General features: G+C 46.1%; 1 protein-coding gene across 2 annotated transcripts in view; it reads left to right on the top strand.

The window, feature by feature from the left end:
* Positions 1 to 27,167, top strand: part of Abtb2 (ankyrin repeat and BTB domain containing 2) — a 161,705-nt gene that overhangs the window by 113,158 nt on the left and 21,380 nt on the right. For both annotated transcript variants that reach the window (XM_035446051.1, XM_027422357.1), the window contains exons 2-3: positions 6,927 to 7,073; positions 11,401 to 11,614. In XM_035446051.1, coding sequence (XP_035301942.1) covers positions 6,927 to 7,073; positions 11,401 to 11,614 — 361 coding nt within the window. The remainder of the gene's footprint in view (positions 1 to 6,926; positions 7,074 to 11,400; positions 11,615 to 27,167) is intronic.

Raw genomic sequence — 27,167 nt, 5'->3', positions numbered from 1 at the left:
TTAACCAATGAAAGAATACTATATAATACACACTCTTTATTAATGTGTTAATGTATTCCTATTAACTACTTTAACAAATGTGCTGTTGTCCAAAATATGTTAGACAATATTTCAAGCACTTGGCTTACATTTGTGTGGTTTGGTTTGGTTTTAGACAGGGTCTCATTTGGTATCCTTGGCTGGCCTAGAACTCACTATGTAGACTTAAAACTCTCAGAGATCCTCCTGTGTGTGCCTTTTGATTTTTGTTTGCTTATTTTTGGTTTTTAGACAATAAGTTGCCCCACTGACCTGGACTCATTATGTAACAGAGGCTAGCCTGAAACTCCCAACCCTCTACCTCTGCCACTGAAGTACAGAGGTGACAGGTGTGTGTACCACACCCAGCTTCCTGTGTGTGTCTTTTGAATGTGTTGTTGACAAAAGTAGCTCACAGAAATTAGTGTGCTTTCCTTCTAGGGGGTCAAGGACAGAATGTGGCAAAGTACCATGGTCATGGGGTGGGTGTTCCTTTTTAAGAGGAGGTTATTCTAAGTCTCATGCTTCCGGGGTCACTCAAGTTTTTGCTGTGTTACATCAATCATTTGGAGTGAGGCCACCTAGAATCTCTTAAAAAGTATTCAAAGTAACACAGAGCCCTTTTCCACAGGAAGAAAGAAGCTCGGTAGTTCACGGTTGTTTTTCTGCCCACAGCTGTCTGTGTTGCAGTACTTGCTGTTTTCCCACAGTTTACCTGTTGGTTTAATTTTCTGAACTGGTCTACATGGTTAGGCAGCTTTCTCTTACTCTCTTGCAAAGAAGCCAACATCAGTGAAGCAGTTGTATTTGAACTGAGTTTGTGCTTCAGACAACTTGAGCATGTCATCCCATGATCTCTGCTGGCTGGTTTCCTCATGAGCACCAAGTGTGTTGTTTGTGACCAAACTGATGTCTACTGGAATGGATGGAAGTGTCAGAGTGCTCTCAGGGGACTCTGAATCATGAGCACTAATTTGTGGGGAGGTCTAGTGTACTGTTGGCCCTTTCCACCTCTCCAGATCCTTGCCCTGTCTAGGGCTTCCCTCAGAGGCTGAGGGAGAAAGGAGCAGCAGCATCACCAATTCCACAGGTGAGAATAGGCTGTCAGGGCTTCCAGCCCCTAGCTGGGTGAGGCTAGCTTTTGACTGCCCTTTTTCTCAGGAAAAAGGGGGTGGCTAACATCTCTGTGTCTTACTTCACCAGCCATTGATCTTGCTCCTTGGCCACTTGGGCCATTGTAACTGTGAGTTCTTATACAGCTCAGTGCTAGGCTCCTGGTGTACACACACACACACACACACACACACACACACACACACACACTCACGCAGTCACGCACTCACGCACGCATGCACGCACAACCTCATAGGAAGACTACCTTCTGGTAATTTAGCTAGAGTGAGGTAGATCTTTGTAGGGGCTTAAAGGCTTGTTTACCCCACTTATGGCATAGACTATAGAATAGGCACAAGCCTGCTTCCATTTATTAGTCACTTATGGTCAGCATTTGGGTCTCAAACTCAGTTTAGACATCCTGTTCCATGTGTGTGCACACACAAACACCTCTCTTTCCTTGTCTCAGAATGTTGTCCTCATTTGAACTCTTGGTTGTCACAGATATCCATGTGATAGATTGACCCAGGAATTAGTTGTGCATTTGGTTGTTTGATGAGTCATTTTCACGTGAATGATTGACAGTTTATCAGGCATATTTCAATCTATTTTTCAACTTACTCTTCTTGTTTTCTTCCTCTTCCCTTCGCCTCAGCACCCATGCCCTCACATCTGAGCTTAGACTGTCAGGATAAATACCATTCAAATGAAGCTTTTTGAGGATCCACTGTCTGTCTTATGCCCCATTTTAATCTCTTTAAATAGTATTCCTGCCTTTGCTTCTTAATACTTTGTCCTAAGATGACTAATACACAATAAGAGGATGTTAAATATTCTATAAATAAAATTTTATCTCAAGCTGAACATGATGGCATAAACTTATTAATCTCAGCATTAGGACATAGAGGCAGGAGTTCAAAACCATCCTCAACTACATAGGGAGTTTGCAGCCACCCTAGAATATATGAGAACCTGTCACAAAAAAAAAAATCAACTCCTAACCCCCACAATGCCAAAAACAAAGACTTTTTAAAGGGGAGAAGGGTAGTGGGACTGTGCAGGCTATTTGGAAACCATACAAATTATGTTTTCAGGAGCTTGTAGACAGAACTCCATCCAAACTCCTAGTGTTTCCTAGTGCAGCAAAAGAGTAACTCATTGTACCTGATCTTCATTAGAAGAATGTGGGGTAGGTGGTGACCCCTGCATGAGGGTCCCTGAACTGAGGAGGGAGAAGGGGTGCTGCAGTCACAGGCCTGCAAGGAAGCTTACTCCATAGGAGTCCACTTGCAAGGCTAGGGAAAATGCTGGTTAACGGATTGTTGATTTTGAAGGGCAGTTACAGGCTGGCTTTGGAATGAAGGATCAGAAAAATCTAAACTACATTCAGTCCCACACAAAATAAAAGCATTTTTTACATTAATATTGTAATATTAAAATACAGGGCAGGAGGTGGGGGATATTTACACACACATGCACACACATATGCACATACGTGCTGTTATGACTCTGAAATGAATATAGAGAAATCAGTAATCAATAGTTCCAATTCAAATGGGGCACAATTGCCAATGCTGACCATTTAGCAGTTAAGTACTAGAATGGCAGATATGGGGAAGGGCTTGAGGGGTCCACTCAAGTGCTAGAGAGACTTGAGGTACCTTCAGGTTGGTCCTGTATTTCATATGGTATGCTGCCTACTCCTGGTATGGCATGTGCCTGGGAGAGAGTGCGCCTCTGCAAGCAGAAACCAGGGTTAATTCCTGGGTGTTGCCTACTTATGAGAAGGCAGGTTCCCAGGCTTCAGGGTGGAGTTTCCCACCTACCTCAACAACACCCTCTCTAGACACTAGTGAGGATCACTGGAAAGAAAGTGGGTTATTCCACTCCCACCTATAAACTAGAGTCAGCTAGGAGAACAGCACTGGAACATAGCTTGGAAAAGTAACAGTCTAGTGTGCTGGGCTTCCGGGCTGCTGACATTCTGGGGGACATGCTGGAAGGTTTGCCGCTTTACTGGCTGAATTACTCCTCACCCCAGTGTTTCAGAGAAGGAAAGAAAGACACTGTCTATTCTAACCTGGAGAACGACATCTGGATCCCTTCATAAGGGCAGTGAGGAGGCGTGGGAGAGTTACAGACCGAGAGCAGTGAGGCCAGGGTGAGGAGCAGGGGCAGTGGCCAATTTTTGAAATGTTGAGGTGGTAAAAGCAGTAAGGCCCGGTGGCCAGTTGGTGGCATGGGAGGAGGAGGGAATGGAGAAGGATGACTCGGAGGTCTCCTGTTCAACTACTGAGTGGATGCAGTACTGCCAGAGGAAAGAGTGGAGGAGCAACAGGAGGCTGCAGCTTTGGGAAACCAGGAAGACCCTGGGAGCTTAGGTGCCATCTACCTGGCCTGCAGGCAAAGTTCAATCCACAGAGAGACCCTGGCTCAGACAAAAGGTGTAGACGAGCTTGAGAACTGATATTATGTTCTCTGACCTCCATACATGCTGTGTGTGCGCACGCGCGCGCACACACACACGCACACGCACACGCACACGCACACACACACACACACACACACACACACGGCAGGGGGTGGGATGAGATATCAGACCCACAGAGAACCCTAAATCAGCAGTTCTCAACCTGTGGGTCTCAGCTGCTTCATAAGTTGAATGACCCTTTCATAGGGTTCACCTAAGACCATCAGAAAAGTTACACTATGATTCATAACAGTAGCAAAGTTACAGTTACAAAGTAGAAACAAAAATAACTGTATGGTTGGAGTCACCACAGCATGAGGAACTGTATTAAAGGGTCACAGCTTTAGGAAGATTGAGAACCACTGCTATAAATGGACAAGGTGACCAAAATTAAAATACCATTTCATTTAAGCAACTAAAATCTCTTCAGAGATGAATTTTCGGTTTCTGGTGACCTCTGTAACCATTGTCGTGCCTACATTTTGTCGCTGTAAGAAGAGCGAGCATGGCACCTCATGAAGCCTGAGTGACTTAAGTGAAATAATGTGTGTGGGCTGTTCTCACAGTGCCTGATATGGAAACTCAGTAAGGCAGCTGTGGTAGGAGCTAGAGAAATGGCTCTGTGGGTCAGAGTCCTTGTTGTGCAAACATGAGGATCTGTGTTTGAAACCTCAGAACCATATTAAACTGGCTATGGCTGCAAATGTACCTGTAACCCAAGAGGGTCACTGGGGCTCTCTGGTTACCAGTGTAACTCCGGTTAGATGAGAGACCATGCCTCAGGGGAATAATATAGAAAGTTATAGAGCAGGGCACTTGGATGGCTTCCTTTGACCTCTGAGTGTGCAAGGATACTCAAACCTGTGTCCTTGTACATGTGTCATGCACCAGACATGCATATACTATGCACACACATTTAGATGCACACAAAATATTTTAAAATCAGTTTTAATCCTGAGGGCATTGTTTTCCTTGCTGGAAGAATAAAACATATAAAACATATAGGGAACAGTCTCTTAAAAGCTGTGATTCTGAATATTATTAGTAACAGGTTCATAATTGCTTTTGTCACAGTATTAAGTGAAAGCCCCTTTGGATGGCTGACAACTGACAAAATAGGAAGTTACCAACAGAGTTGCCTGCTCCTGTTACCAGATCTTGTGACATAATATTTCTCACTGGGAATCCTTTGACATGTCAGCTGAATTTCCTATGCCCTTGCCTTAAGCACTGCAAATGTGATCCACATGTCCCCAGTGTTGTTTCTGTCAATGAAAAGGGAGAAAGGAGGAGGCGCTGGACCTACTAGGGCAGCCACAGGAACCCCACCCCCACCCTGGCTGTTGGGGTTGGGACTCACACTTGAATGGCTTTCTCTTCTTTTGTTTAACTCATGTTAATGCTCAGAGCCAACTTGTCCTAATGTGTTTGGTGACTCAGCTGTTAGAATTTCTGCTTTAGGGAACAGGAGCCTGGCAAGGTTTAAGAGTGACCTAGCCACATGCTCTTTCTCCTTCCCTGGAAATAAATATTTGAGCAAGTGCTTTGGTTCAGTCCTTGTGGATCCAAATACTAGCTGTGATGGGGGTAAGGGGCATAGAGGGCCTCAGCCACTCTGGTATCAAGGAAGATGGAGACAGAACTGTCATTGCACCTGCAGGATGATCCAGAGAGACACAGCCAGGGAAGGCCCAGGCCAAAGGAAGACTACCCATGTGCCTTTGTCCCACAAGAGAGAAATGCCACAGGCTCAGGGGAGAATATGCTTAAGTGAAAGGGCCTAGCATTGCCCACAGGTTGAGAACTGCTGATTTAGGGTTCTCTGTGGGTCTGATATCTCATCCCACCCCCTGCCGTGTGTGTGCGTGTGCATGCGCGCGCGTGCGCACACACAGCATGTATGGAGGTCAGAGAACATAATATCAGTTCTCAAGCTCATCTACACCTTTTGTCTGAGCCAGGGTCTCTCTGTGGATTGAACTTTGCCTGCAGGCCAGGTAGATGGCACCTAAGCTCCCAGGGTCTTCCTGGTTTCCCAAAGCTGCAGCCTCCTGTTGCTCCTCCACTCTTTCCTCTGGCAGTACTGCATCCACTCAGTAGTTGAACAGGAGACCTCCGAGTCATCCTTCTCCATTCCCTCCTCCTCCCATGCCACCAACTGGCCACCGGGCCTTACTGCTTTTACCACCTCAACATGAGCCATTGAATAGGGGTAGCATGAGCCTTGGTGGTGTGTTCACTAGGGCATCAAGTGTACATATTCTAGGTCCATCTCAACTGGATCTGAATCCTACCTGAGAGTTACTTATGTTCTCCCACCATTGTCTGTAGTTAAGAGATACCAAGTAGCCTTCCCAAGATCATGTGGCTAATCACATGTCAGCCAGTGTTTGTGAACTCCAGAGGCCTATCCTAACCACTCCCTACTGCTGTATATCCTTGTCACATCCCTGCATGCCAAAGAGGGGACTCTAACTCGGTCTTACCCAAGTTAGAACTCTCTAGTTTTCTCAAGAAATTTTAGACACCTCCCATCCCCCACCAAGTGACTGGCTAGATTTCTATGGCCTTTAAAAAAAATACATAAGCAAATACTAGGCAGAAGTTTGAAGAGTCCATCAGAGATTCCCAGAATTTTGGAATCCCTGCCCTAGGCTCTGAGTGCAGTGAGCATCTCCATGCCACAGGTTCTGCATTTCTGGTTCATGCTAAAAAGCCACACAGTGAGCTGGGTAGATTTACAAGCTGGCATCCCCTGGGATGGATTCTGAGTCTGTCTTCCCTGTTGTTGAAGTGCTAATGAGAAACACTAATTGGACTTGGCCAGAGGCTGGGACAGTCCCTTCATAAAGTAGGGAGGGCAGTATCCCTTTCCAGGAGCGGTTCCCAGCCTTCTGGGCTGAGTGGAGAAGTGAGAGGACTCTGCAGGCAGCTGGCCTTTGAAGGAACAAGATTGTGATCATCAGAAGTGACCAAGTCCAAGTGCTGTAGAAACAGCCGGGGCTCTATGTTACCCCAGAACCCTGAAAGGAGCACTGTGGCCCAGCCAAGCTTGTTGTAAATACTCAATGAAAGGCCTCTGAGCCTATAGGCTAGTTCCTTGGCAATTCCAAACTCTATATACATAGGGGTAAAACCCCAGCAGAAGTGGTGGACTTCTCTCTCATTATGACCCCTGGTGCACTAGGCAGAGGAAAAACCCACAATCCCAAGGCTCGGGGACGTGTCCCATGAGGACAGGGGAGTGGGAAAGAGTAGCTGTGGTATGGTCTGCAGAGTTCCTCTCTGCTCCCAGTGTGACCTCTGCATCTTGTTTCCCCCACAGGTGTCCTCTCTCTCCCTGCCTACTTCAGTCCCTACAATGGTGGGTCTCTGGGTCATGATGAGCGAGCTGATGCCTACGCTCAGCTGGAGCTTCGGACTCTGGAGCAGTCTCTCCTGGCCACATGTGTGGGCAGCATCTCAGAGCTGAGTAAGTACAGGGCCTGGGGAGAATGTTAAAAAGAACTCAATGACTGGGTTCTGAAGCCCCTGTATCCTGGCTTCAGCTTTATTGAGAGCACTAGCCACCACTTGTAACTTAGATATATACTCATAAGTAATTTAGTTTTCCATTCCCACTAGAAATTGCAGTATCAGTCACAACAAGGGGCTTGCTTGCTTTTGCCTACTGCTTTTTCCCAGGTGCACAGAACTTTTCCCCAACACAGGTAACAGCGCCTGATGATCAGTGTATGAATGAGAACATGGGTTCTCAAGAGTCCACATGCGCACTAGAAGGGATGAGTCTGTCCCACCCAGTTTGCTTCTGAAACTCTCCGGGGCTTGAGCTTGGTCATGGCCTGGCCACTCCTTAGGACACCGAGAGAAGACATCTCCAGTGTACCTTCTGAGAGACAGCAGAACAGGCTGTGTCACACGCCACCACATTGCCTGGCCCCTCCCTCTGAAACCAAAGGTTCTGCTAACCTACTCTGCAGGGGAGGGGACAAAGGTGGAGGCAGATATTTTAATTTTTGTTGCAGAGACTAAAGACCTTAATGAGGCTAGTGATACTTGGCACTGAGCTTTGTGGGCCTAGAATTTACCCTAGACTTTCCATGCATTAATCTCTGTGCCCAGCCAGGACCAGCCTGCCTGCTAAGTTAGGAAGATTCCTTCTTGGAACAGGTCTCGCTGCATGGAGAGCTCTGGTCCTTAGGTTTTCTCTGTACTCATGAAAATTTCAAAGAGAAGGAGTGAGCAGAAAACAAAGCATTTCTCTTTAAGGGTGGCCAGATGTTCTAGAGCTTATTTTGAAGATGGTGCTCCATTCCAGACTCTTGCCTGCTGTTTTTATTTGATGGCTCATAATGAGGGTTGGAACAACCTGTGCGAAACCTGTAGCACCTCTAATCAAGTCTTTCATGGTTAGTAAGGGGTGAGGGCTTGTTTTCCCATGCCTGGTGGGTGTTTCTGGGCATGAGACCAAGGTTTCATTGAGCTTGGAATCACTTGATTCTCAAATACAATACAAGGATGTTCCAAAAGCACCAAGTGTCCACCTGTGTAAGAGCCCAGCCCAGCCAGCTCAAGGTTCAGGAATGAGCTGTGCCAAGGGACCACAGATAGCCCTGCACTCAATTATATAGATTGAAACTTTGCAAAATGCACTAAAAATGGGTACCAAAAAATGAAATAAGACATGTAAAATGAAAGCCTGATTTTTAAAAATTATTCTTAAACACACAATTACCACCAAATTCCATAGATGTCTCTTTCCCCCCTTCTTTCCTGAGACATGGTCTCATGTTGCCCGGGATGGCTTCGAACTCTCTAGTATAGCTAATGAACTTGGACTTCCGATCCTTCTACCCCTGTCTCCTAAATGGGATTATGGACATATACTATCATGCCCAGGCTTATTCCATGCTGAAGATCAAACCCGGGTTTTATACATGCTAGACAGACACTCTATCAAATGAGCTACATCCCCAGGCCTTATGAGCATCTTTTTTAAAAAAATCATTCTTCATTTCTAGAGTTAACCTGTGAGCTATTAGCAGGCTTACAGCCAGTACCAAGTGTGGTTTGTTCCAGCTCACAGGCAGCACTTCGTGTGGTATGTGTGCAACAGTTCAGAGCTGATGGGGGAGGTGAGGCCCCAGGTACAGTCCCAGCTAACTTCCATGCTTGTTTGCATCTCTGACCCATCTTTGAACTCCTGGAAGCCTAGTTCCTCTTTTTCTCAATGGAAATAATTATCCCCTTCCAAGGTGGGTCTAAATATTGGATGAGATTTTGCCTGTGTTTTTTGTCTATCATAAAGCTTAAAAAATAAAAAATGACAGGAGTTAAAAATCACTCAAGGAGAGGCTCCAAGGCAAGCTGTGGCTTTGGCCATAGATGGGTTATGGAATTGCCTAAGCTTTTCTACAAGTCCCATCTGAGTTATCCCTTGGCCTTGGAGAAAAGCTGCCCTTCACTTAGCAAGGATTTAAACTGAGGAAGCCGCTTCCTCTCTTCTTCATGGTTTTTCTGATTCTCTGGGCCCCTGTGTCCTGTTTACCCGTAAAGGGAACCCCCCTTGCTCCCTACGAGTCTCTTGCCTGTGTTCTGGCTGGAAATGTGCTGCCAAAGGGTGATCCACCAATAACAATAAAACAACAATAAAAATAATTAATGCTAATGACTTTTACCTTGTCCAGCCTTTGGAATGGTATTTCAACACAACATCTCTTTGATGCTATCTCAGACACTTTGATTTCTCCTCCTTGTAGTCCTGTGGCTCACCAGCTGTTACGACATTTAGACCTAGAGACTAAGGAGCCAAGTTTCGGCTTTCTGCCACCAATTTAGCTGGTACTGGCTGCTGGAGGCATAGCCTCTTGCTGCTTTTGATGCTAGTTTCTGCCACCCAGGAGCCCCAAGGCAGGGCTGAAACCTGGCATTGCAGGACCAGATTCCTCCTCTCTTGGGAAATATGGGGCAGTGTGTATATGTAGCAGTAGTTCTTTGAGAACCTCAGGAGGCTCAGGAAAGATAGAGGAATGGTGATAACTGGATGTTAGTGATGCTGCTGTTATCCTCAACTTCAATAAATGAGTACTTAATTCCAAAGAGGTTCACATTTCTTATTACTTTAACTCCTCAAAATTGATTGTGTGCTCGAATCTCTATTTCACAGATGAGAAAACTGAGGCTCTGATCATTACTTGGGCTGCACAGACTAGAAGCAGCTGACCTTCAATCTGAAGCCACAAGTACTAGACTCTAGAATTTAGACTCTGATCAGATTTCTTGGTGGTGATTTTTAAACCTGACTGAATAATAAAATCACCAAAGGATTTTTACAAATTAAAGGTGCCAAATCCTGCCCTGGACCAAGGCAATCAATAGTTGCCTGGACATGGCTAGCATCAGGATCCCATTGTTACCAGGCCAGAGTCCCCAAGCAGCTAACTGTAATTTGAGGAATGAAAAGAATCAGGAGGGATTCTTTGTGTCTTCTGTGTCTGCCTTGGTTGGGGATAGTACACGGAGGACTTTTTAGGTGGAGTGTTCCAATTCTGTTCATTTATCCTGGCTTGAATCCAGTCACCGTCACTGTGACTGTACTGGGAGATTGTGGTAGCCAGTATACCTAAGTCAAGCCTTACCTGTTGTAGTATTCGAAAATGAAATTCATGCACAAGACTGCTTCTTCATTTACTAACCAGGCATTTCCCAACACCTTGTGTATTGGAGATTCTACAGGGCTCTGGGAACACAAAGATATACAGAACCTGACACCCACAAGCTGAGTGATGGAGGTTGACCAGATAAAGTAATGCATTGGCTCTGCTGATTTATAATTGCAGTTAGAACCTGGTCATTGCTGCTGCTCTGGAGTTGGCTGGGTTCTTAAGGCTTCCTGTAGAAAGGGCCATCTATAAGGGTCTACTCTGAGTTCAGGAAGGCTGACCCACAGGAGAAACGCCCTGAGTTCTCAGGCCTGGAGAAGGCAAAGGCGCCACTAGTCAGAGGTGTCTGCAAGTGCTTGGGGCGGTTTCAGACCATCCTTTCTCAGCATTGTGGCCTCACACAATGATGGGACATTTCCTGTAAGAGGCTGGTGGGATGTTGAAAAGACTAAGACAGAAACACAAAACAGGATATGGGGACCTATGACCCCACAGATTCCAGTAAGGCAGGGTACAGTCCATAGCACAGTCAAGTTCATGGATTTTGCAATCAGCTAGTTGACTCAGCCTATATACCCTACTATAGGTTCCCTGTGACCAGAACACATGGGGTTAGGATATGTTTGGCAGGTAAGTCTCAATGCCTTCATTTAAACATAGCAATATACTGATCTTAGCACTGTAAGGATTAAGGTGACTTGTATTTCTAAGGAATTGCATCCTTTGTGCACAATTGAGTATTCAGTGGATGGTGGTTGCCATTATCATCCAGGTTTTTGCACATGATAACATAGGGGAGACTCCACAGAGCCTAGGCTTGGCTGGTTCCCATGGTCAGAGAACTGAGGGAAGGCCCCTGGGGCGGTGGAGAGAATGGAGATGTTGAAAAGGAAACCACATTAGCATAAGTTCTGGAGGAGACAGCTCTGCCAAGTGTTTGTAATTCAGCTGTTAAGGCAAGACTGGAAATGAAAGGGAAACCAAATTGTTATTGTGCAGCTAGGTGACAGTCTCCTCCTCAGCCTGTTGACTCTGGGGTAAACAGTAATTATACTAAGTGAAGGGAGGGAGCTGCTCCCCTAAGAGGATGTGGGCTGGGAACTCAGACTCAGTCCTTTTCCTCCTTCCCTTCTCCAGGTGACCTGGTCTCTAGAGCTATGCATCACATGCAGGGGCGCCACCCCTTGTGCCCAGGCACCAGCCCTGCTCGCCAAGCCCGCCAGCCACCACAACCCATCACATGGTCCCCTGATGCTCTTCACACACTCTACTACTTCCTAAGGTGTCCACAGATGGAGTCCATGGAGAACCCCAACCTGGACCCCCCAAGAATGACCCTGAACAATGAACGGTAGGTATCATTCTTGCCTAAGCACCAAGCAGGAAAGCTCTCAAATGTACATTGACCTACGGACTGTGCAGTAAGCCTGGTGCTGGCCAATGAGTGGGAGGTGTGGCCTGGGTGCTCAGAGAGATGAAGGCCCATGTATACCCAGGGCAGATGCATTATGGGGTCATTGAGGCTAGGAAGTGGGCTTTAACCTCAATGTGGAATTGGTTAGCTTAGCATGCACTACCTAGGCTCTTTGAAACCCTGTTTCCTCTACAAAATGAAAGGTGGTGAGAAGCTGTGTGAGCAGGCATTTGGAGAAAAAAGTGAGGACAGTGGACCTCTTTTGATGACAGTGCCACTGTTATAAGGGATCTTGGGTGTGTTCTGCCCTAGATGCTTCTTTCTTAGGGGCCATGGCAGGTTTTTGTTGCCTCCAGGGCCCCAGCCTTTTCTAAGCTGAGCACATCTACAGTGTGACCCAGTGAGGGGCTTGAGTAGGGGTGCCTGAGTGGCCATGTAAACCTGAGGACAGGACTCCAGCTGTAGGTCCTCAGGGACCTACTTTAAAAAAAAAAAACAAAAACAAAAACAAACAAACAAACAAAAAAAACCTTCTGCCTAAAGGATGTTTTTAAAACAATATACCAGAACTGGAGAGATGGCTCAGTGGTTAAGAGCACTGGCTGCTCTTCCCAGAGGATCTGCATTTGATTCCAAACCACATAATAATTCACAACCATCCATAACTCCAGTCTCGGGGGATCTGATGGTCTGTCTCTTCCCACCTCTGCTAGCACCAGGCATGCATGTGGCACATATACATACATAGAGACAAAACACTTAAGAAAATAAAAAAGCCTAAAAGTTTTAATGAATAAATCTTTTTTAAAAATATACTGCAAACAATCTGGGCATGATGGTACATATCTATAATCTCAGCACTCAGGAGACAAAGGCAGGTGGATCTCTATGAGTTCAAGGCCAGTCTGGACTACATAGTGAGTTGTAGAACAGCCATGGCTCCGTAGAGAGACCTGCCCCCTCCAAAAAAAAAAAGCAAAAAAAAAAAAAAATATATGCATATCTATGTGCATGTGTGTGTGTTTATATATTACCTGTATTTATATATTATACTTTAATAGGCACATATATATCCCAATTAACTGTATATGCTGCATGTACCTTCACTGTGGGCTTGAAGTTGTGTTCTCCTACGTGGGAAAAACCCAAGAGGGCTTCACCCACGAGAAGGAACGTGGCCTGAGGCCTTCCCCAGCTGCCTCTGTTGTCTTCGGGTGGCATCAGCCTACTCCACAGCAAGGCCCCCTTCTCCAAGGCCTCTGTAGTCACACAGAACACAGCTAAAGTGTATGTCTATGCTCTGGTTGGAAACAGCTTCCAAGAACATTAGTCTGCTGTGGACATGTATCAATGTTTGGAGCAGAGCTGATGCGGTGCTATGGAACAGGTGGCCTGGGTACAAATAACAGCACAGACATTCATGAACCTTGAGACCTTTGTGCAAGATTCTAAACCTCATTGCTTCATTTCCTCAGCTGTAAATATAGGAGTGGTGAAAAGACTGTGAAAAGATTCCAGGAAGGCAGCCATTGCTCAGTCAGAATTGACTAGGAGGTATCAGACACAATGCTGAGCACTTTATGGGTGTGCGTTCATATCTTTCACATCTACCAGGAAGGAGATACTCATTTTATACATGAGTACCTGGAGCCACAGAGAGACTCAATAACTAGCCAAGGCAGCAGAGGCTTTGCTCATAACCACTGTACCATATAGCCTGTAACTGGAAGAAACAAAATGATAGTGGCCTGGCACACACACAGGAGTATGATAGCGGTAAATGCTACCATCATCGTTACTATTACTGGTGCCGTTATGATGTCAGCATCATTTTATTTCCCTGGAAGACTGAGGGAGGCCCATCTGGGCCTGACCCAAAACAAGGTTTCAGCTAGAACCCAAGGCATCTGAAAGTCAAGCCCATGCAGTGGGAGGAGGAGCCTGAAAAAGCCCTGCACCCCAGCTGTTTCTGTTTTGTGGAGAAAGTGTTGCGGTTGCAAAAGTTGGCTGGGAAGGAACAAGGGCTAGGCAAACCGCATTAGAGAGAGAGAAGAGGAGGAGACTTCCTTGCTGTTTGGTAAGCTTCTCGAGAGGCAAAGCCAACTTGGAGAAGGTGAAGTAGGCCTGCTGCCCTGGGCTGGGCCAGGCTCCTCTGCTCTCAGTCTGTGGCCCCCACTCCAACCCCAGCATTTTTGTGGCAGCAGCATCTGGTTTTGCCCCTATGGGTATGCAGTGCCTCCCCCCTCTCCCGCCCCATGCTCGTAACAGGATCATCAGGCTTCTCTATGGCAGGATATCTGCATGTAGTAGTAGCCAGAGTTTGAATAGTAATGTACACACGTGTATGTGTTTAGATACCAATTATCTAGAAACCACACTCTGCAACACAAGTCTACTGGTCACGAAGGTATTTTTCCATGAATCATTTCAGACACATATTAGATTGGTAGGAAATTGGAACCACCACTGTGGGGGCAGTAAAATCTAAAACTTTCAAATCTTAATACTGACAAGCAGATGCCCGGGAGATACCCAGATAAGCAGCCTCCTATGGCCTGGTCTCTCTCTACTGATGCAGGTCCTGCTGTGCCTCAGACTTTCTTGGACAGGACAGACCCTAGAGGCCTTGGAGAGCTGGGGTGTGCCTCATAGCCCCTTGAAACTCTACTAACCCAACATCCCCACCAAAGTGCTGAGGAAAATTTGCCCTCCTGTGGTAACTACAGTTTGACAGGGATTCAAGGCCTCTACCTGTTTCCTTCTGTCACCTCAGAAGCCTTCAACCCAAACTGAACAGAGCCTGTGTTTCCAGCTGTGGCAGTGAAGGCCTTCTGTGGGGACTGATAGCTGTCTGGGTCTCTTTGGGATTAAGTGACCTCATTCACTACCTCATACCTAAGGGGCTCATATTGGTGGCCTGGATTTGGTGGTATGGCTATTCAAGCCTTCTTTATTTTTGTTTATAAGAAATAGATCATGAGGGCTGGAGAGATGGCTCAGAGGTTAAGAGTACTGACTGTTCTCCCAGAGGTCCTGAGTTCAATTCCCAGCAACCACATGGTGGCTCACAACCATCTGGTACCCTCTTCTGGCCAGCAGGCATACATGTAGGCAGAACACTGTATACATAATAAATAAATCTAAGAGAGAAAGAAAGAAAGAAAGAAAGAAAGAAAGAAAGAAAGAAAGAAAGAAAGGAAGGAAGGAAGGAAGGAAGGAAAGAGACCATGATTCCTTCTAGTGAGAAGTTTTCAGTGACCACAGCCCTGTAGATAAGGGGCAGTAAATATGCTGACATCCCTTTTGTGTGGAGTACAATACGACATCCCTCCTAAGCCTGTACTGTTCAGTGGAGCTTCTGTATCTCTCTTCAAGGCAACCCTCCCCCAGACCTGGGTTCTCTGTGCTTGGGAAGGGGGTCACATAAACAGTAGGAACTTAGGATGGCAAGCAGGGCAGGGCACCACTGAAAGGAGTGAGAAGGCATTCCCTTGCTGTGAATCAGGTGGCATCCAGGAATAGTATACACGTTTTAGGGCAGACGCCTGGGTTCCATTCACATAGCCTGCATGACTGGGGGAAAACAACTCTACACTGTGTGGAACACACACACACACACACACACACACACACACACACACACACACACACAGAGAGAGAGAGAGAGAGAGAGAGAGAGAGAGAGAGAGAGAGAGAGAGAGAGAGAGAGAGATGAATTGTGATCTTCCTTTTAAAGAGCATTTCTAGCTATTTCTGTTTCTTGTGCTCATAATTTGTCAGGAAGGTGATATATCAGGCATGGGCCTTAGTGGTGACTAGTTAGATGAGAATTAAAACTACATTTCTGAGGCCCAGGCCCTTGACTTTTCACGGTGCTAAATATAGTTCTTCTCCCTGTCCCCCAAAGCTCTGACATCATGAGTAGACCCCAACTTTCAGGTCTACCTCCTGCAGGCCCCTCTAGCTTCACCTGCCTCTCTTCTTACCAGGACCCTACTTGTTACCCTTGGGAGCTTTCCATCTCTGTGCCCTCCCAGGATGCCTTGCTCTCTGGCAGCTCTGTGTCACAGCACCAGCCAGACATAAGGCCAGGCCTAGAACACAGGATTAATCACAGCTGCTGCCCTGCAGGGTGTGTCACTGCTGAGATTAAGCTTAGAAAGTGAAAGAAGCTCCTGTCAGGGATCCAGGAGTCTGTGACACCCTCCCTTGAGGCCTGGAGGAGGATGGGCAACCATCTGGCCCAATGTGGTCCTTGATGGTGGTAGTGCCTGAAGGCAGAGAGGGTTGGCCAGCTGGAATGGCAGCCCAGACTGTAACTGTCTTGAGGAATGAGGAGAACGATGACTGTATAGACATTCAGGGGAGGCAAGAGAACAGGTTTCTTGCCAGCAAATTACTGGAAGACGCCATCAAGGATCAAGAATGGAAGGAGACACAGAGCTAAAGGCTCAGAGGGGTCAGATTGGGGTAGGGTGACCAATCCTGTGCATCAGAGCCCCAGACTCTTAAAAAAGTAAGACCAGGAAGAAAGGAGTGGCAATGATAATGCTCAAACCTTGGGCCCTGGCTCCAGGTCCTTTCCTCCATACCCTGGCTCTACACAGTGCCTTTTCATAGAGGGGGATACCCTCCAGAGGGTTGGAGCCTGTCAGTATCTCAAACTCTAAACCAAGAGTGTCTGAACTGTGATGGAACTTTGCAAGGCCTGGTGTCATTGAGGCTTCATTCAACTGGTATAGCCCTATTCAAAGAATAAACTTGGATTCAGAGATTTTTGAGCTTAACTTTGTTGTATTTCAGAACCTTCAGCCATCAAATAATGTGAGAGCAAGCTCAGTCTTGTGTCAGTGTGTTAGGTTGGTCCTCTGGCTCAGAGCCTGCCTCGCTTCAAATTCCCCAACCAGATGGCCTCATGCCTGTCACTTCAGCTTTGTGCCTCATTGCTGTTTAGCATAGGAACAATAATGGCAACCTCAGGATGCTTAAGAATTAGTATGTATAAAGCACCTAGACCAGTGTCCAGTATGGCATGTGTCTGATGTTTTCATTGTCACATTCAGGATAATTGCTAAGAAAGCTAGAATTGTTGAAGGGTGGTAGATGATAGGACCTGGGACTTTACCTAGACTTCAAAAGACCACAGAAAATTCAGATAGGTGGCATGGCTTAGGCAACAAAAGTAGCAGAGCTTCTGGTATTTCTGTCAGTATATCATTGACAGAAATGAATTCACACTTTACAAACACAAAACTTAGGTAGACCCCACCCCCACCTCCCACCCCCAGTCATTACCAATTGCTGTTTAGTGAATGCTTCAATGTCAGGCTGTGGTTGAATAGTTTGCCATTAGAGAGCACATCCTCAGAGGTATGTTCTGAGAGTCTTGCTCAGCCCTGAGACTGTTCCTGGTAAAATGGAACTCCAGGCCTGCTTCTTTAGGTGGTTCCCCAAGTTCTGGGGACATAACCTTTACACAAATGAGCCCCACAGTGAGGATAGTCATCTATTTCCTTTGTTCTATTCCAGATGCAGAAGGGTGGTGTTCAGACAAAAACTCTAAATAAATCGGAAGCACCCACCGATTGACGTTCTGAGTGTTGAGTCTAAGTGGCTCGTTAATCTTTTGCTCAGCTTGCGAAAGTGTTTTCTTACCAAATAATAGAGATGATGGCGATGGTAGCTTCATGCTACTGACTTGTGATTCCTTTAAATACCACTTCAAGAAGATTTGCAATGTTAAGCTCTTTTCTCTCTGACTCTCCCCGCTTTTTGTGCATTAAATTTCCATCTGTTTACCCAAAATGGAAGTAAATGAAATAATAGCTATTGAATGTTCCCCCATTTGGCATTTCCAGTAACCTCCAAAAGGACTGCTGTGTGGTTTTCAGAGTACAGAGCTCTCTCTTCCACCCAAACCATTCCTTGTCACCTCTCCCTCCTCTTTTCTCTATTTGAAATGACCTTGTTTAGGTGTTAATCTACTTGTCTGGCCCTTTCTCACCCCTTGAAAATGTAAGCACTATGAATCTTCTGTGTTTCTGAGGTGTCCTTAGCACATAGGACAGTCCCTGAAACACAGCAGGCAGTTAAATATTGGCTTCATTTAGCAAAATAGTCAGTAGTACCTAATGGTTGGGGCCTGTGAAGTTATGACCAAGGGGCTTCTGCTATACCATTTACCAGTTTTGTGACTACAAGCCAAGTGATTTAATTTCCCAAACCAACCTTTCCCTTACTTGAAATGACCTGACCTACTCCCAGCAGAGTTTGTAGGGATCAAATAAGGTAATACACAGAGAATTTGTAAACTCCCCATATGTGGCAGTTGCTAATATCTGTACAAATGTTACTAATATAAACTTATAGAAGGACTAAAATAATTAAATTATATTTAATTCAGATAATCCCAAAACATTGGTGAGCTTAAATGTCTACTCAAAGTATATGTTTTCTCCCCTTTGTTTGTATACCTTGCTCTTCAGTCCTGTCTTTACTTTCTTGTAACTGAAGACCAGCACTAGGAAAGTAACCTGTTAAGGGACAAGGAGGATGAGGTAGACCAGATGTCCCAAAGAACTTAAAAGGTAAATTGTTTAGAACTAAAGTGTCTGTATGATTCAGGGTTTTAGATGTATTACAAACTGCAACCCAAGGATTCGAAGTACTCTACAGCTGGATTTTCTGTGACTAAGCAAACTATCAGTCACTCTCGAATAGTCATGGTGTGTTATGTTCCTGGTCTCCTGCTTGCTAAGGTTGGACTACCATGTGCGTAACCCAGTGCCACTGCATACCTAGGAGCAATGTGATCTGATTTGATTATTGTTGTTTTTGTGAGACGCAAGATTTGAGCTTAGCAGAATATGTTGCTCTGTCTTCTCCTTCCCTTTTCTTACCCACACTCCAGAGGGATAGTGAGCCAGCAGTCAGTTCTAATGGCAGCCCAGGATGCATCGTGCCTAGAGAACATTAAGGGATTTTGTGTAGTCTCAGCATCAAGACCAAGCCTGACAGTCTCTGAAGCGCTTTACACAGCCTCCTAACAGTTCCTTGCTGGTAGCTCTTGGAGGAAGTTCTTCTTGTTCCCATCTACAGATAAGCAGACTGAGGTTCTGAGGAGGACCCAGACATGCCCAAGGTCTCAGCTATAAAGAGGCAAAGCAGAGCTCAGGCCAGGAATTTTGATTATGATAAACCAGTGACTCCTTGCTGTGCATGGTAGTAAATCCCTTGCCCTCCTTAGGACTGAGATGCCAAGACTCTGGCCTCTTCATCAGCTCCTCCCCCACCCACTGTGACATGGGTGGCTGGTTCTCAACTGCTTCCCATCAGACTTGAGTTTGCTAGCTCTGGGTGGCCAGCCTGAATATGGGCATCTGCCAACATCCAAGAAGAAGCGAGCCAGGGATTTGGGGCAGACAAAGAAAGTGGCAGTGCCAGCTAATAGAGTACGGGGACAGGGCAGGATCCTGGCCAGGCCTCTGACAAGTGCCCCTTCAGGCTGCCTGTTGTCTGGGACTTCCTGTCTCATTGTTGGAACCGCCAGTCTTCACAAAAATGAAGACTGGGAACTGCCCAGCTTAGGGTTTCATTCATCCCAAGTGGCTTTTTTTTTTTTTTTTTACATAAGCAACAATCCCTTTTGTCTATAGTATGGCAGGTTTCTGAGAGTGCCTCCATGTGGGGAAATCCCAGCTCTCAGGGGAGCTGATCCTGCTTTCTTGAGGTGCTTCCAAGGCCAAGCTGGAGATGGTTCAGACCCTGGGGATGAGAGCGAGCTTGGAGTTTTGGCAGATCAGGAGCCAGAGCAGACCGGTTTCTGGCCTGCCCTCACTCGCCCGCCAGGCATCTCCTTAGATTTATTCCTTCCCACACAACCCGGACCAGCAGCCTCTCAGCTGGCTGTGGCTTGCCCTGCCCCCTCCCTTTCCCCTGCTTACTATATGCAGTTTTGGAATGGGGTTTTTAATTTTTCTTGAGCCTGGGGTGTACCCTTTGATACTCTGGTATCCGGCCTCCAGTTTGAGGCCAAATTAAGAGCTTGTTGAGACTGTGAGTACAAAGCTAGTGCCTGTGGGACATGACCCACAGAGGTAACCCTTTCTGTCTCCTACTTGTCTGCCAGTTGACAGGTTCGGTGTACCCTATGTGGCATCTGGGCATCATGAAAGACCCTAGAACACTTGTGTTTTCTGAGGGCAAGTCCAGTTATCATTGGCTACTATGTGACCTGAACTGTGTGCTTTGGCTTCCACACTGGTAAACATGAACTAATGACAAACATACCTAGCAAGAAGCTGAAGGATCAGAGGTAGTATGTAAATAGCTTCAGGCTTGGTTAGCATAAGTTGGTGCCCAGATCCTAGCAATATAGTGTGCAGTTCAGAAGCCCATACCAGAGTGTTCATGGGCTGCAGTTGGGCTATAGAGGTAGAAAGGAGCTAGGAGCTTGCCTTTTCTTCCTCATTCTCTGACTGTGTTGGAACATGTGCCACCATCCATAGTGCCACTGGTTACCTATCAGGAATTCCTCCCTACTCATGTTCATCTCCATCTACCTCAAGTTCATGCCTTGTCTCCCAGAAGTTCCTGGAAACTCTACATGTGACACTCTCAAGTGGGTCTCCTTTCTGCTGTGGACAGCAGGAGATGGGGTAAACAGATGTATGATTTCACTCAGTTACATTTGAAGAGGAATACCCATTTCAAGGGTCTAGCCCAAAGACCCCACCATGCTCCCCTGCCCAGCAAGTAGATGTCTATGGGATAAATGAAGTTGTCTTCAGGAATACTGAGCCCTGGGATCCTGATGAGGCTACCTTTACTGGAAAAGGCCAGTGAGTGGTCGCAGGTGCCCACAAGAGAAGAGTGCCTGCTCAGGTCAGAAGTCCTCGCCTATCTGGCTTTTAGATGATAAGAAAACATGCAGTCTTTAGTCAGCTATAGCATGTAAATGTGAACAAAAAAAAGTGAGTCTGGCATGTGGCAGCAATGGGCCATATAGGTGAGGTACGACCTATTGTCCAAGAGAGCCACACCACAGTGGAGCTGAAAGAGACTTGCTACCACAGTGCTACAACCCAGGGTGTGGGAAGCAGTGATACCTTGGCTTGCTGAACCAGTTGCTACCCTCCAGGCAGCAATGCAAAGAAGTGCTAGCCTGAGAATGGGCCTGATGGCCTCCCTGCTGCATGGAAAAGAGTGTGGTGGTGGCCTGCATGCAGTCTCCATTGGCACCCAGACCTCCTCACCCACATAAGATGCCACCAGGAGTCAAGGCCAGCTGCCAAGGGCAGGTGATTGTGCTCTTTCCATCACGACTCAAGACTGCAAGCATGTCTGTACAACCACACCACCATGTCTGACTCTCCCTTTCCTGGTCTTAACTAAAGTGTTTTAGCTGCCTTCCTAGAACCACCTTAGCCATAATCTTTCAGGCTCCAGGTTGTTATTTCTGGTTAGGAAGTTCTCGTGGGACATGGCCATCTTTTTATCTTAGAATTAGTTGTTTCTTATCCAAAAAGAATGTGCTAATATTCAAGTTACCTGAAGCCTTCAGGAACAAAAGACAAGACAGTCCCTCTTTACCTTCAGGAGGAGTTCGGGAGTGAATGGACTCCTAATAACATGACCCAAAGGCTGAGTAAGAAATATACCCAGACTTTGTTATGAACTCAGTAGTTGTTCCCTAATGGAGCTTCTGTGCAGGGGATATCAGTGAGCCTTTAGAAAAATTGTACTCTAGAGGGGGAAAGACCACAAACCCCCACATCAATTTGAAAATACAGACTTGGCATGTTGTAGAAGGGGAGAATAGAGACATGCCAAGCTGGTGGGTGGGAGGAGGCACCCTTGCAAAACAGGCAATGTGGGCCAGGCAATGGGACCTCTGTGAACAAAAGATTCTCTAGCCAAGTGCCCTAACACTGCAAGGATGAAGTGCCACTTTACACCTGGTCATCCCTGTATTGGTAGCAGCATTTCCTTTCTCTCTCAGAAGTGGTCGAGATTGGGAGACATATTACAGATGTTTTTCATTGTGAGATGGGCCACATCTTGGTAGAACCATCATCAGTTAAAAATACCCCAAGTCAAAAATGCATTGATCTGGGCACTGTTTCATTTCTGCTTTTGTTTTGTATTCTTGAGATACAGCCTGGTCTTGAACTTACTCTGTAGTCCAGGCTGGCCATCAAGTCATGATTTCTTTTACCTATGCTTCCAAGTGCTGGAATTACAGATGTGTGGTACCATGACTAGACCCCTAAAAGCTGATCTTTAATATAAATACTGTATAATAAATGTTTGTTGAATATTGAACTGTAAGTGAAAAGCATGATGGTTGTATGGGTGCATGTTTGCCTTATCCCAAAGTTTAAAATATCCTTAGTTAAAGCATCCTAAATCAGCCATACATGGTAGCACAAACCACTACCTGGGGAAGTAGAGGCGGGAGTTGTGTTGAAGGCCTACATGGTTGCGTAGTTAGCTCCAGGTTAGCCTAGACTGCATGGTGACTCCTTGTCCAAGGGGGTGAAGTGGGGACAGAAAGATGGCTTAGCAGACAGAGGCCTTGCATTCAAGTGTGATGGCCTAAGTTAGGTCCCTGGGACCCACATGATAGATAGAAAAAAAGAAGTGACTCCCATAAGCTTTAGTATTCACATGTATGTGCGTGAACATGTATACACACACACACACACACACACACACACACACGAGTAACTTTTTAAAATAAAAGCAAAACAAAAACACTAAACAGAGCCAAAGGACAAATCTGTGTGGTAGTAAAATATATTCTGAGTTGGTGTAAACGTCCTGGTTCACACCCCAGCTCTGCCACTGTTATGTGAATGACACAGGGTCCTCATTTTGCCCATGTGTAAGGGTACACACTAATAGTAATAGTACCCACTTCATAAAGTATCTGTGAGTATTAATCAATAGATGTGGGGAACTTTTTTAAAATGCTGGTAGCTAGGCTGGAGAGATGGCTCGGAAGTTAAGAGCACTGGCTGCTCTTCCAGAGGTCCTGAGTTCAATTCCCAGCAACTACACAATGGCTCACAACCATCTATAATGGGAACTGGTGCCCTCTTCTGTCATGCAGACTGAACACTGTATACAAAATAAATAAATAAATAAACTTTTTTTTTTCAAAATGCCAGTGGCTTACTACCTGTTATGTAAACATTATTGTTAGTGATTTTATTTTCTGTTCATCCTCATGTTCCAATTACATAGCTGATGGCACGTTCCACTGCTGACAGACTCCATTGAAACCTCAAAAGCAACCACTAGCAAGAGGCCAAATGAGGACATAGCCCATCATGACTAGGCCATGTTTGAAATTGATGTCCATGTTCACATTCAGTCTAACAAGGCAGCACACCCTAATACTATCTATTCTGGAGATCGAGGCTGAGTCACTTGAGCCCTGGTTCAAGGCCAGCCTGGGCAACCATATAGCAAAGTGGGGAAAAGACAGGGCGTACACACTTGTAACCCCAGGACTTCAGAGGAAGCAGCAGGAAGGATCAAATATGAGATCTACAAAGAACTCTGGGCCAACTCAGGCTACATAACAAAACCTTATCTCAATCAGTCAATAGCACAGTACCCTAGAGGACTGGAGTGCAACTCCATGGTAGAGCATGTGCTTAACATGTACAAGGACTTGAGTTCAATCCCAAGCACTAACAAAACCATGAAAACCTAGAAATCATCACATGTGTAGCATATCTAGCAAGCTTCTTCTAGTGCCTCTAATTTGTACCAGATGAGGTTTAATAAGAAACTGTATTGTCCCCACCCCCAGGAAGCCCAAGCCCCACCTTCAACAGAAGTCACCTGATTCCAAACGGAGATTCTGCTAAGATCAGCCGAATGTTCTGAGGCAGGCAGGCTCAGCCAGCAGGACACGGGCCTGGGGGTCCAGGGAGAGAAACGTTCTTAGTGCTCACTCTAAACTGAGCCAAACCATCCTGGTTTACCAAGCAATTCTAGGAAAATAATTAGTCCAAGATGTGAAGCAAACTAGAATCGCTTCCTTTGTGCTGGGTGGAATCTGACTTCAGTAGGACAATGTTGGCTTTATTCTACATGGGCGTTTGGCTTGGTTTGGGGCCACAGCAGCTCTGAAAGTCTTAGAGAAACCAGGAAGAGGGCCTCAGGCTGGCACTCCAGAGCCAACCCCAGCCCTCCCAGAGACGTCTCTGTCTGTGGAATCGTCCCCTGGTGGAAAAATTTGGCAATCTTTGCAACAGTTCTGCCCTGCTCCCTGCCTGCCCAGATGGTAAGATGGAAGGCCAGGGTGGTTCCCAGTGAGATCCATGGAAAGGGGAAACCCACCCAAGCATCCCCATAGCTCCACTGTGCCTCCTGCTGAAGTTGGGATAAAGTTGGAGAAACTGAAAGCTGAAGCCCAAAACACACAGTGACAGCCCCCTGCCTCAGCTCTCAGGCTCCTAAGCTCTACCTTTCTTAAGCTTCAGGGTGCTCTCAGGCTGGGTAAGGCATTGCTTAAAGATGAAGAAATGTCCCAAGGTAGTAAGCCCAAAACTAATGTCCCTGTCCCCATCCTCCCAGCCCATGAGCTGTCAAGCACCTACACTCAGGCAAGTAAAACCCTGGCCCAGCCTTCCCAAGGTAAAGCTGAAGCCTGATCTCATAGCCTTGGCCAGTAGGCACATCCTTTCCATGTCCCCAATTCTCCCTCTGGGAGATTCAGAGGCATGCAGGTCTCAACACACCAGGTTCAGACAGAGGCACAAGACTTTCTTCTGTCCAGGTTTAGACCACATGGCCTATAGGAACAGGCCAGTGCCCACCTGCCAACCTGACTCTTGTTCCAAGGTCCCTTCCCACCTCAAGAAAGAACAGAGCCTGCTTTCAACTGGAAATTGGACGTGTTTCCTGTTCCATGTTAAGACACCACCTACAGGACTGCCATCCTAGTAAATCATGCATGGGGAGTGGGGAGTGGGGCTGGACTTTTTTTCCCAAGCTTCAGGGACTTTTTAAAATCAAGACCTTAAGAAGCTTATTCCAAAAAAGAAAGAAAGAAAGAAAGAAAGAAAGAAAGAAAGAAAGAAGAAGCAGCTTATTCCGTGTGTGTGTGTGTGTGTGTGTGTGTGTGTGTGAGAGAGAGAGAGAGAGAGAGAGAGACAGAGACAGAGACAGAGACAGAGACAGAGAGACAGGCAGAGAGAGAGGAGAGAGAGAGAGAGAGAGAGAGAGAGAGAGAGAGAGAGAGAGAGAGAGAGAGAAAACTTTTATTGAGTCCTGTTGAAGGGCTTGTGAGACCCTTGGATGGTACAGTCACAGTCAGGCTCACCAGTAGTGAGAAGTGGAGTAGTGAGAGACACCCACTCTGTACCCTTATTTCTGATGCTAGCTGTGTGATCTCAGGGGGGGGATCTCCCTTGCCTCTCTAGGTTCTGTGTCTCGGCCAGCAGTGAGAGGAATTGTCCAGCATCATATAGAAAAATCCATTTTCACTTATGTGTTTTATGAACCCTCCCAAGATAGTAACTTGCTCTCTTTGTTTTTTGTGTTTGTTTGTTTGTTTGTTTGTTTTTGTTTTGTTTGGTGTTTTGCTTTGCTGTGCTGGGGTTTAAACTCAAGACCTCAGCAAATTCAAGGCAAGCACTTCTACACCAGAGCTCTCCCCTGAGCCCAGTAGTTTTCTGTTGTTTGTTTGTTTAATGTTTTTAGTGCATCCATGTGTTTATTTGGGGGTAGAGGGTGCTACAGAAGACAACTTTTGGGAGTCAGTCCTCTTCTTCCCCAGTGTGGGTTCTGGGGATTGAACTCAGATGTCAAGTTTGGTGGCAAGCACCCTTTACCTGCTGAGCCATCTTGCCAGTTCTATTGGTTATTTTTGAGATAGTGTCTCCTGTAGTTCAGGCTAGTCTCAAACTCACTGTGCAGCCAAAAATGACCTTAACTGATAGTTGTTCTTTTCTGCCCACAAAAACAGCTGCCAAGAGAAAGCCAGGGATTCTGTTAAGTCACTGTTAATCACAGCAGCAGCAGCAGACTGTGTGTGCAGGGTGTGCTGGGGACTGCAGATCATTTAAAGTAATACCCCACCACCACCCAAGTTAGTGACCCATAAGCTTCTGTGACTATGTTTCTTGTACTCATCTCTTCTCCTGAGCAGGTTTCTTCATTGCCAAGGCCAAGAGTTTGTGCCTCCAGAAAGTTTGTAACTCACTCTCAACATAGTGGTTGCATTTGTTTTCTCTGTTTTATGAGCTGGACTGGAGTGGATAGTGGGCAGCCTGCCTGCAGGCTTACGTGTTTATGCTTGCTGGCGGGGAGAAGGCAGCGAGTCAGCTAGCTGGCTGTATGGAGGCTGGAGCTGAGGCATTTAATAGAGCCAGATTCCTATGGCCTATTTTTTCTATGATGTTTTCTCTATCAACAGATACTAAAGTGGTAAGACTAATTAGAATTTATGGAGAACAGACCATGTTCCCAGTGTTCTCCTGCTAAGCACTTTGTGTACATACTTAGAGCTATCTTGAGAAGTACTCCTATAATTTAGACCCATTTTGCTCAGATGAGAATTGTTACTAGAAGAGGTGAAGCTACTGTACAGGATAAGAGTTTTGATTAGTGAGAAGACACTGATCCCAGCCAGCCAGTCTCTCTCTAAAACCATACATTCTCTCTGGGCTACAGGTACAATTACTGCCATGAAGAGTCTGTATTAAAGGAGAAGGCTTCTCACCATGGAAAAATGTATAAACATTAACCTAACCCCTTGTTTAATAGAAAGCCAAGCCCATAGAGAGTAATGCTCTGCCTGAGGTTCCATAGCCAGTTCAGTTGTACTGAAGCCACTAGAACTTTCTTCCAGTAAGGATGCTGCCCTTAAGGATCCAGGGTACTCAAGACTCCTGATCCCAAGAGTATATGTGCAAGCCCTGTTCTACTTCAGGGTCCACAGGACTGTGTGCCACCAGAACAGGGTTCCAGCCCTGTGCCTGCCAATGCCTGCCAGTCCTGGGCATTGCTGCCTTTAGATACTCTGCTAGCTGCCTTTTCTGTTGCTATGATAAACCACCCTGACCAGAGGAGGAAAGAGTTTGTTTCATCTTACAGGTTATAGCTTGTCATTGAGGTAGTCAGGACAGAACTCAAACAGAGACCAGGACCCATGGAGGACCATTGCTTACTGCCTTGTCCAGTCTTACCTGCCCAGAAATGGTGCTGTCCACAGTGAGCTAGGTTCCCCCACATCAATCACTGATCAAGACAATCTTTCACAGACATGGCCACAGGCCAATCTGATCTGAGCAATTCCTCAATTGAGAGTCTTTCTTCCCAACTGACTCTAGGTTATGTCAAGTTGACCGTAAAAATTAACCTGTTACAATGCCAGCTGTGATGGCACATGCTTTTAGCCCAGCACTCAAGAGGCAGAGAGAGGCAGATTTCTGTGAATTTGATGTCAGCCTGGTCTGTATAGTGAGTTCTG

This window comes from Cricetulus griseus, chromosome 6 (genome assembly GCF_003668045.3).
Source record: "Cricetulus griseus strain 17A/GY chromosome 6, alternate assembly CriGri-PICRH-1.0, whole genome shotgun sequence".
NCBI lineage: Eukaryota > Metazoa > Chordata > Mammalia > Rodentia > Cricetidae > Cricetulus > Cricetulus griseus.
Note: the sequence above shows the minus strand (reverse complement) of the source record. Positions and strands in the feature narration are given on the sequence as shown.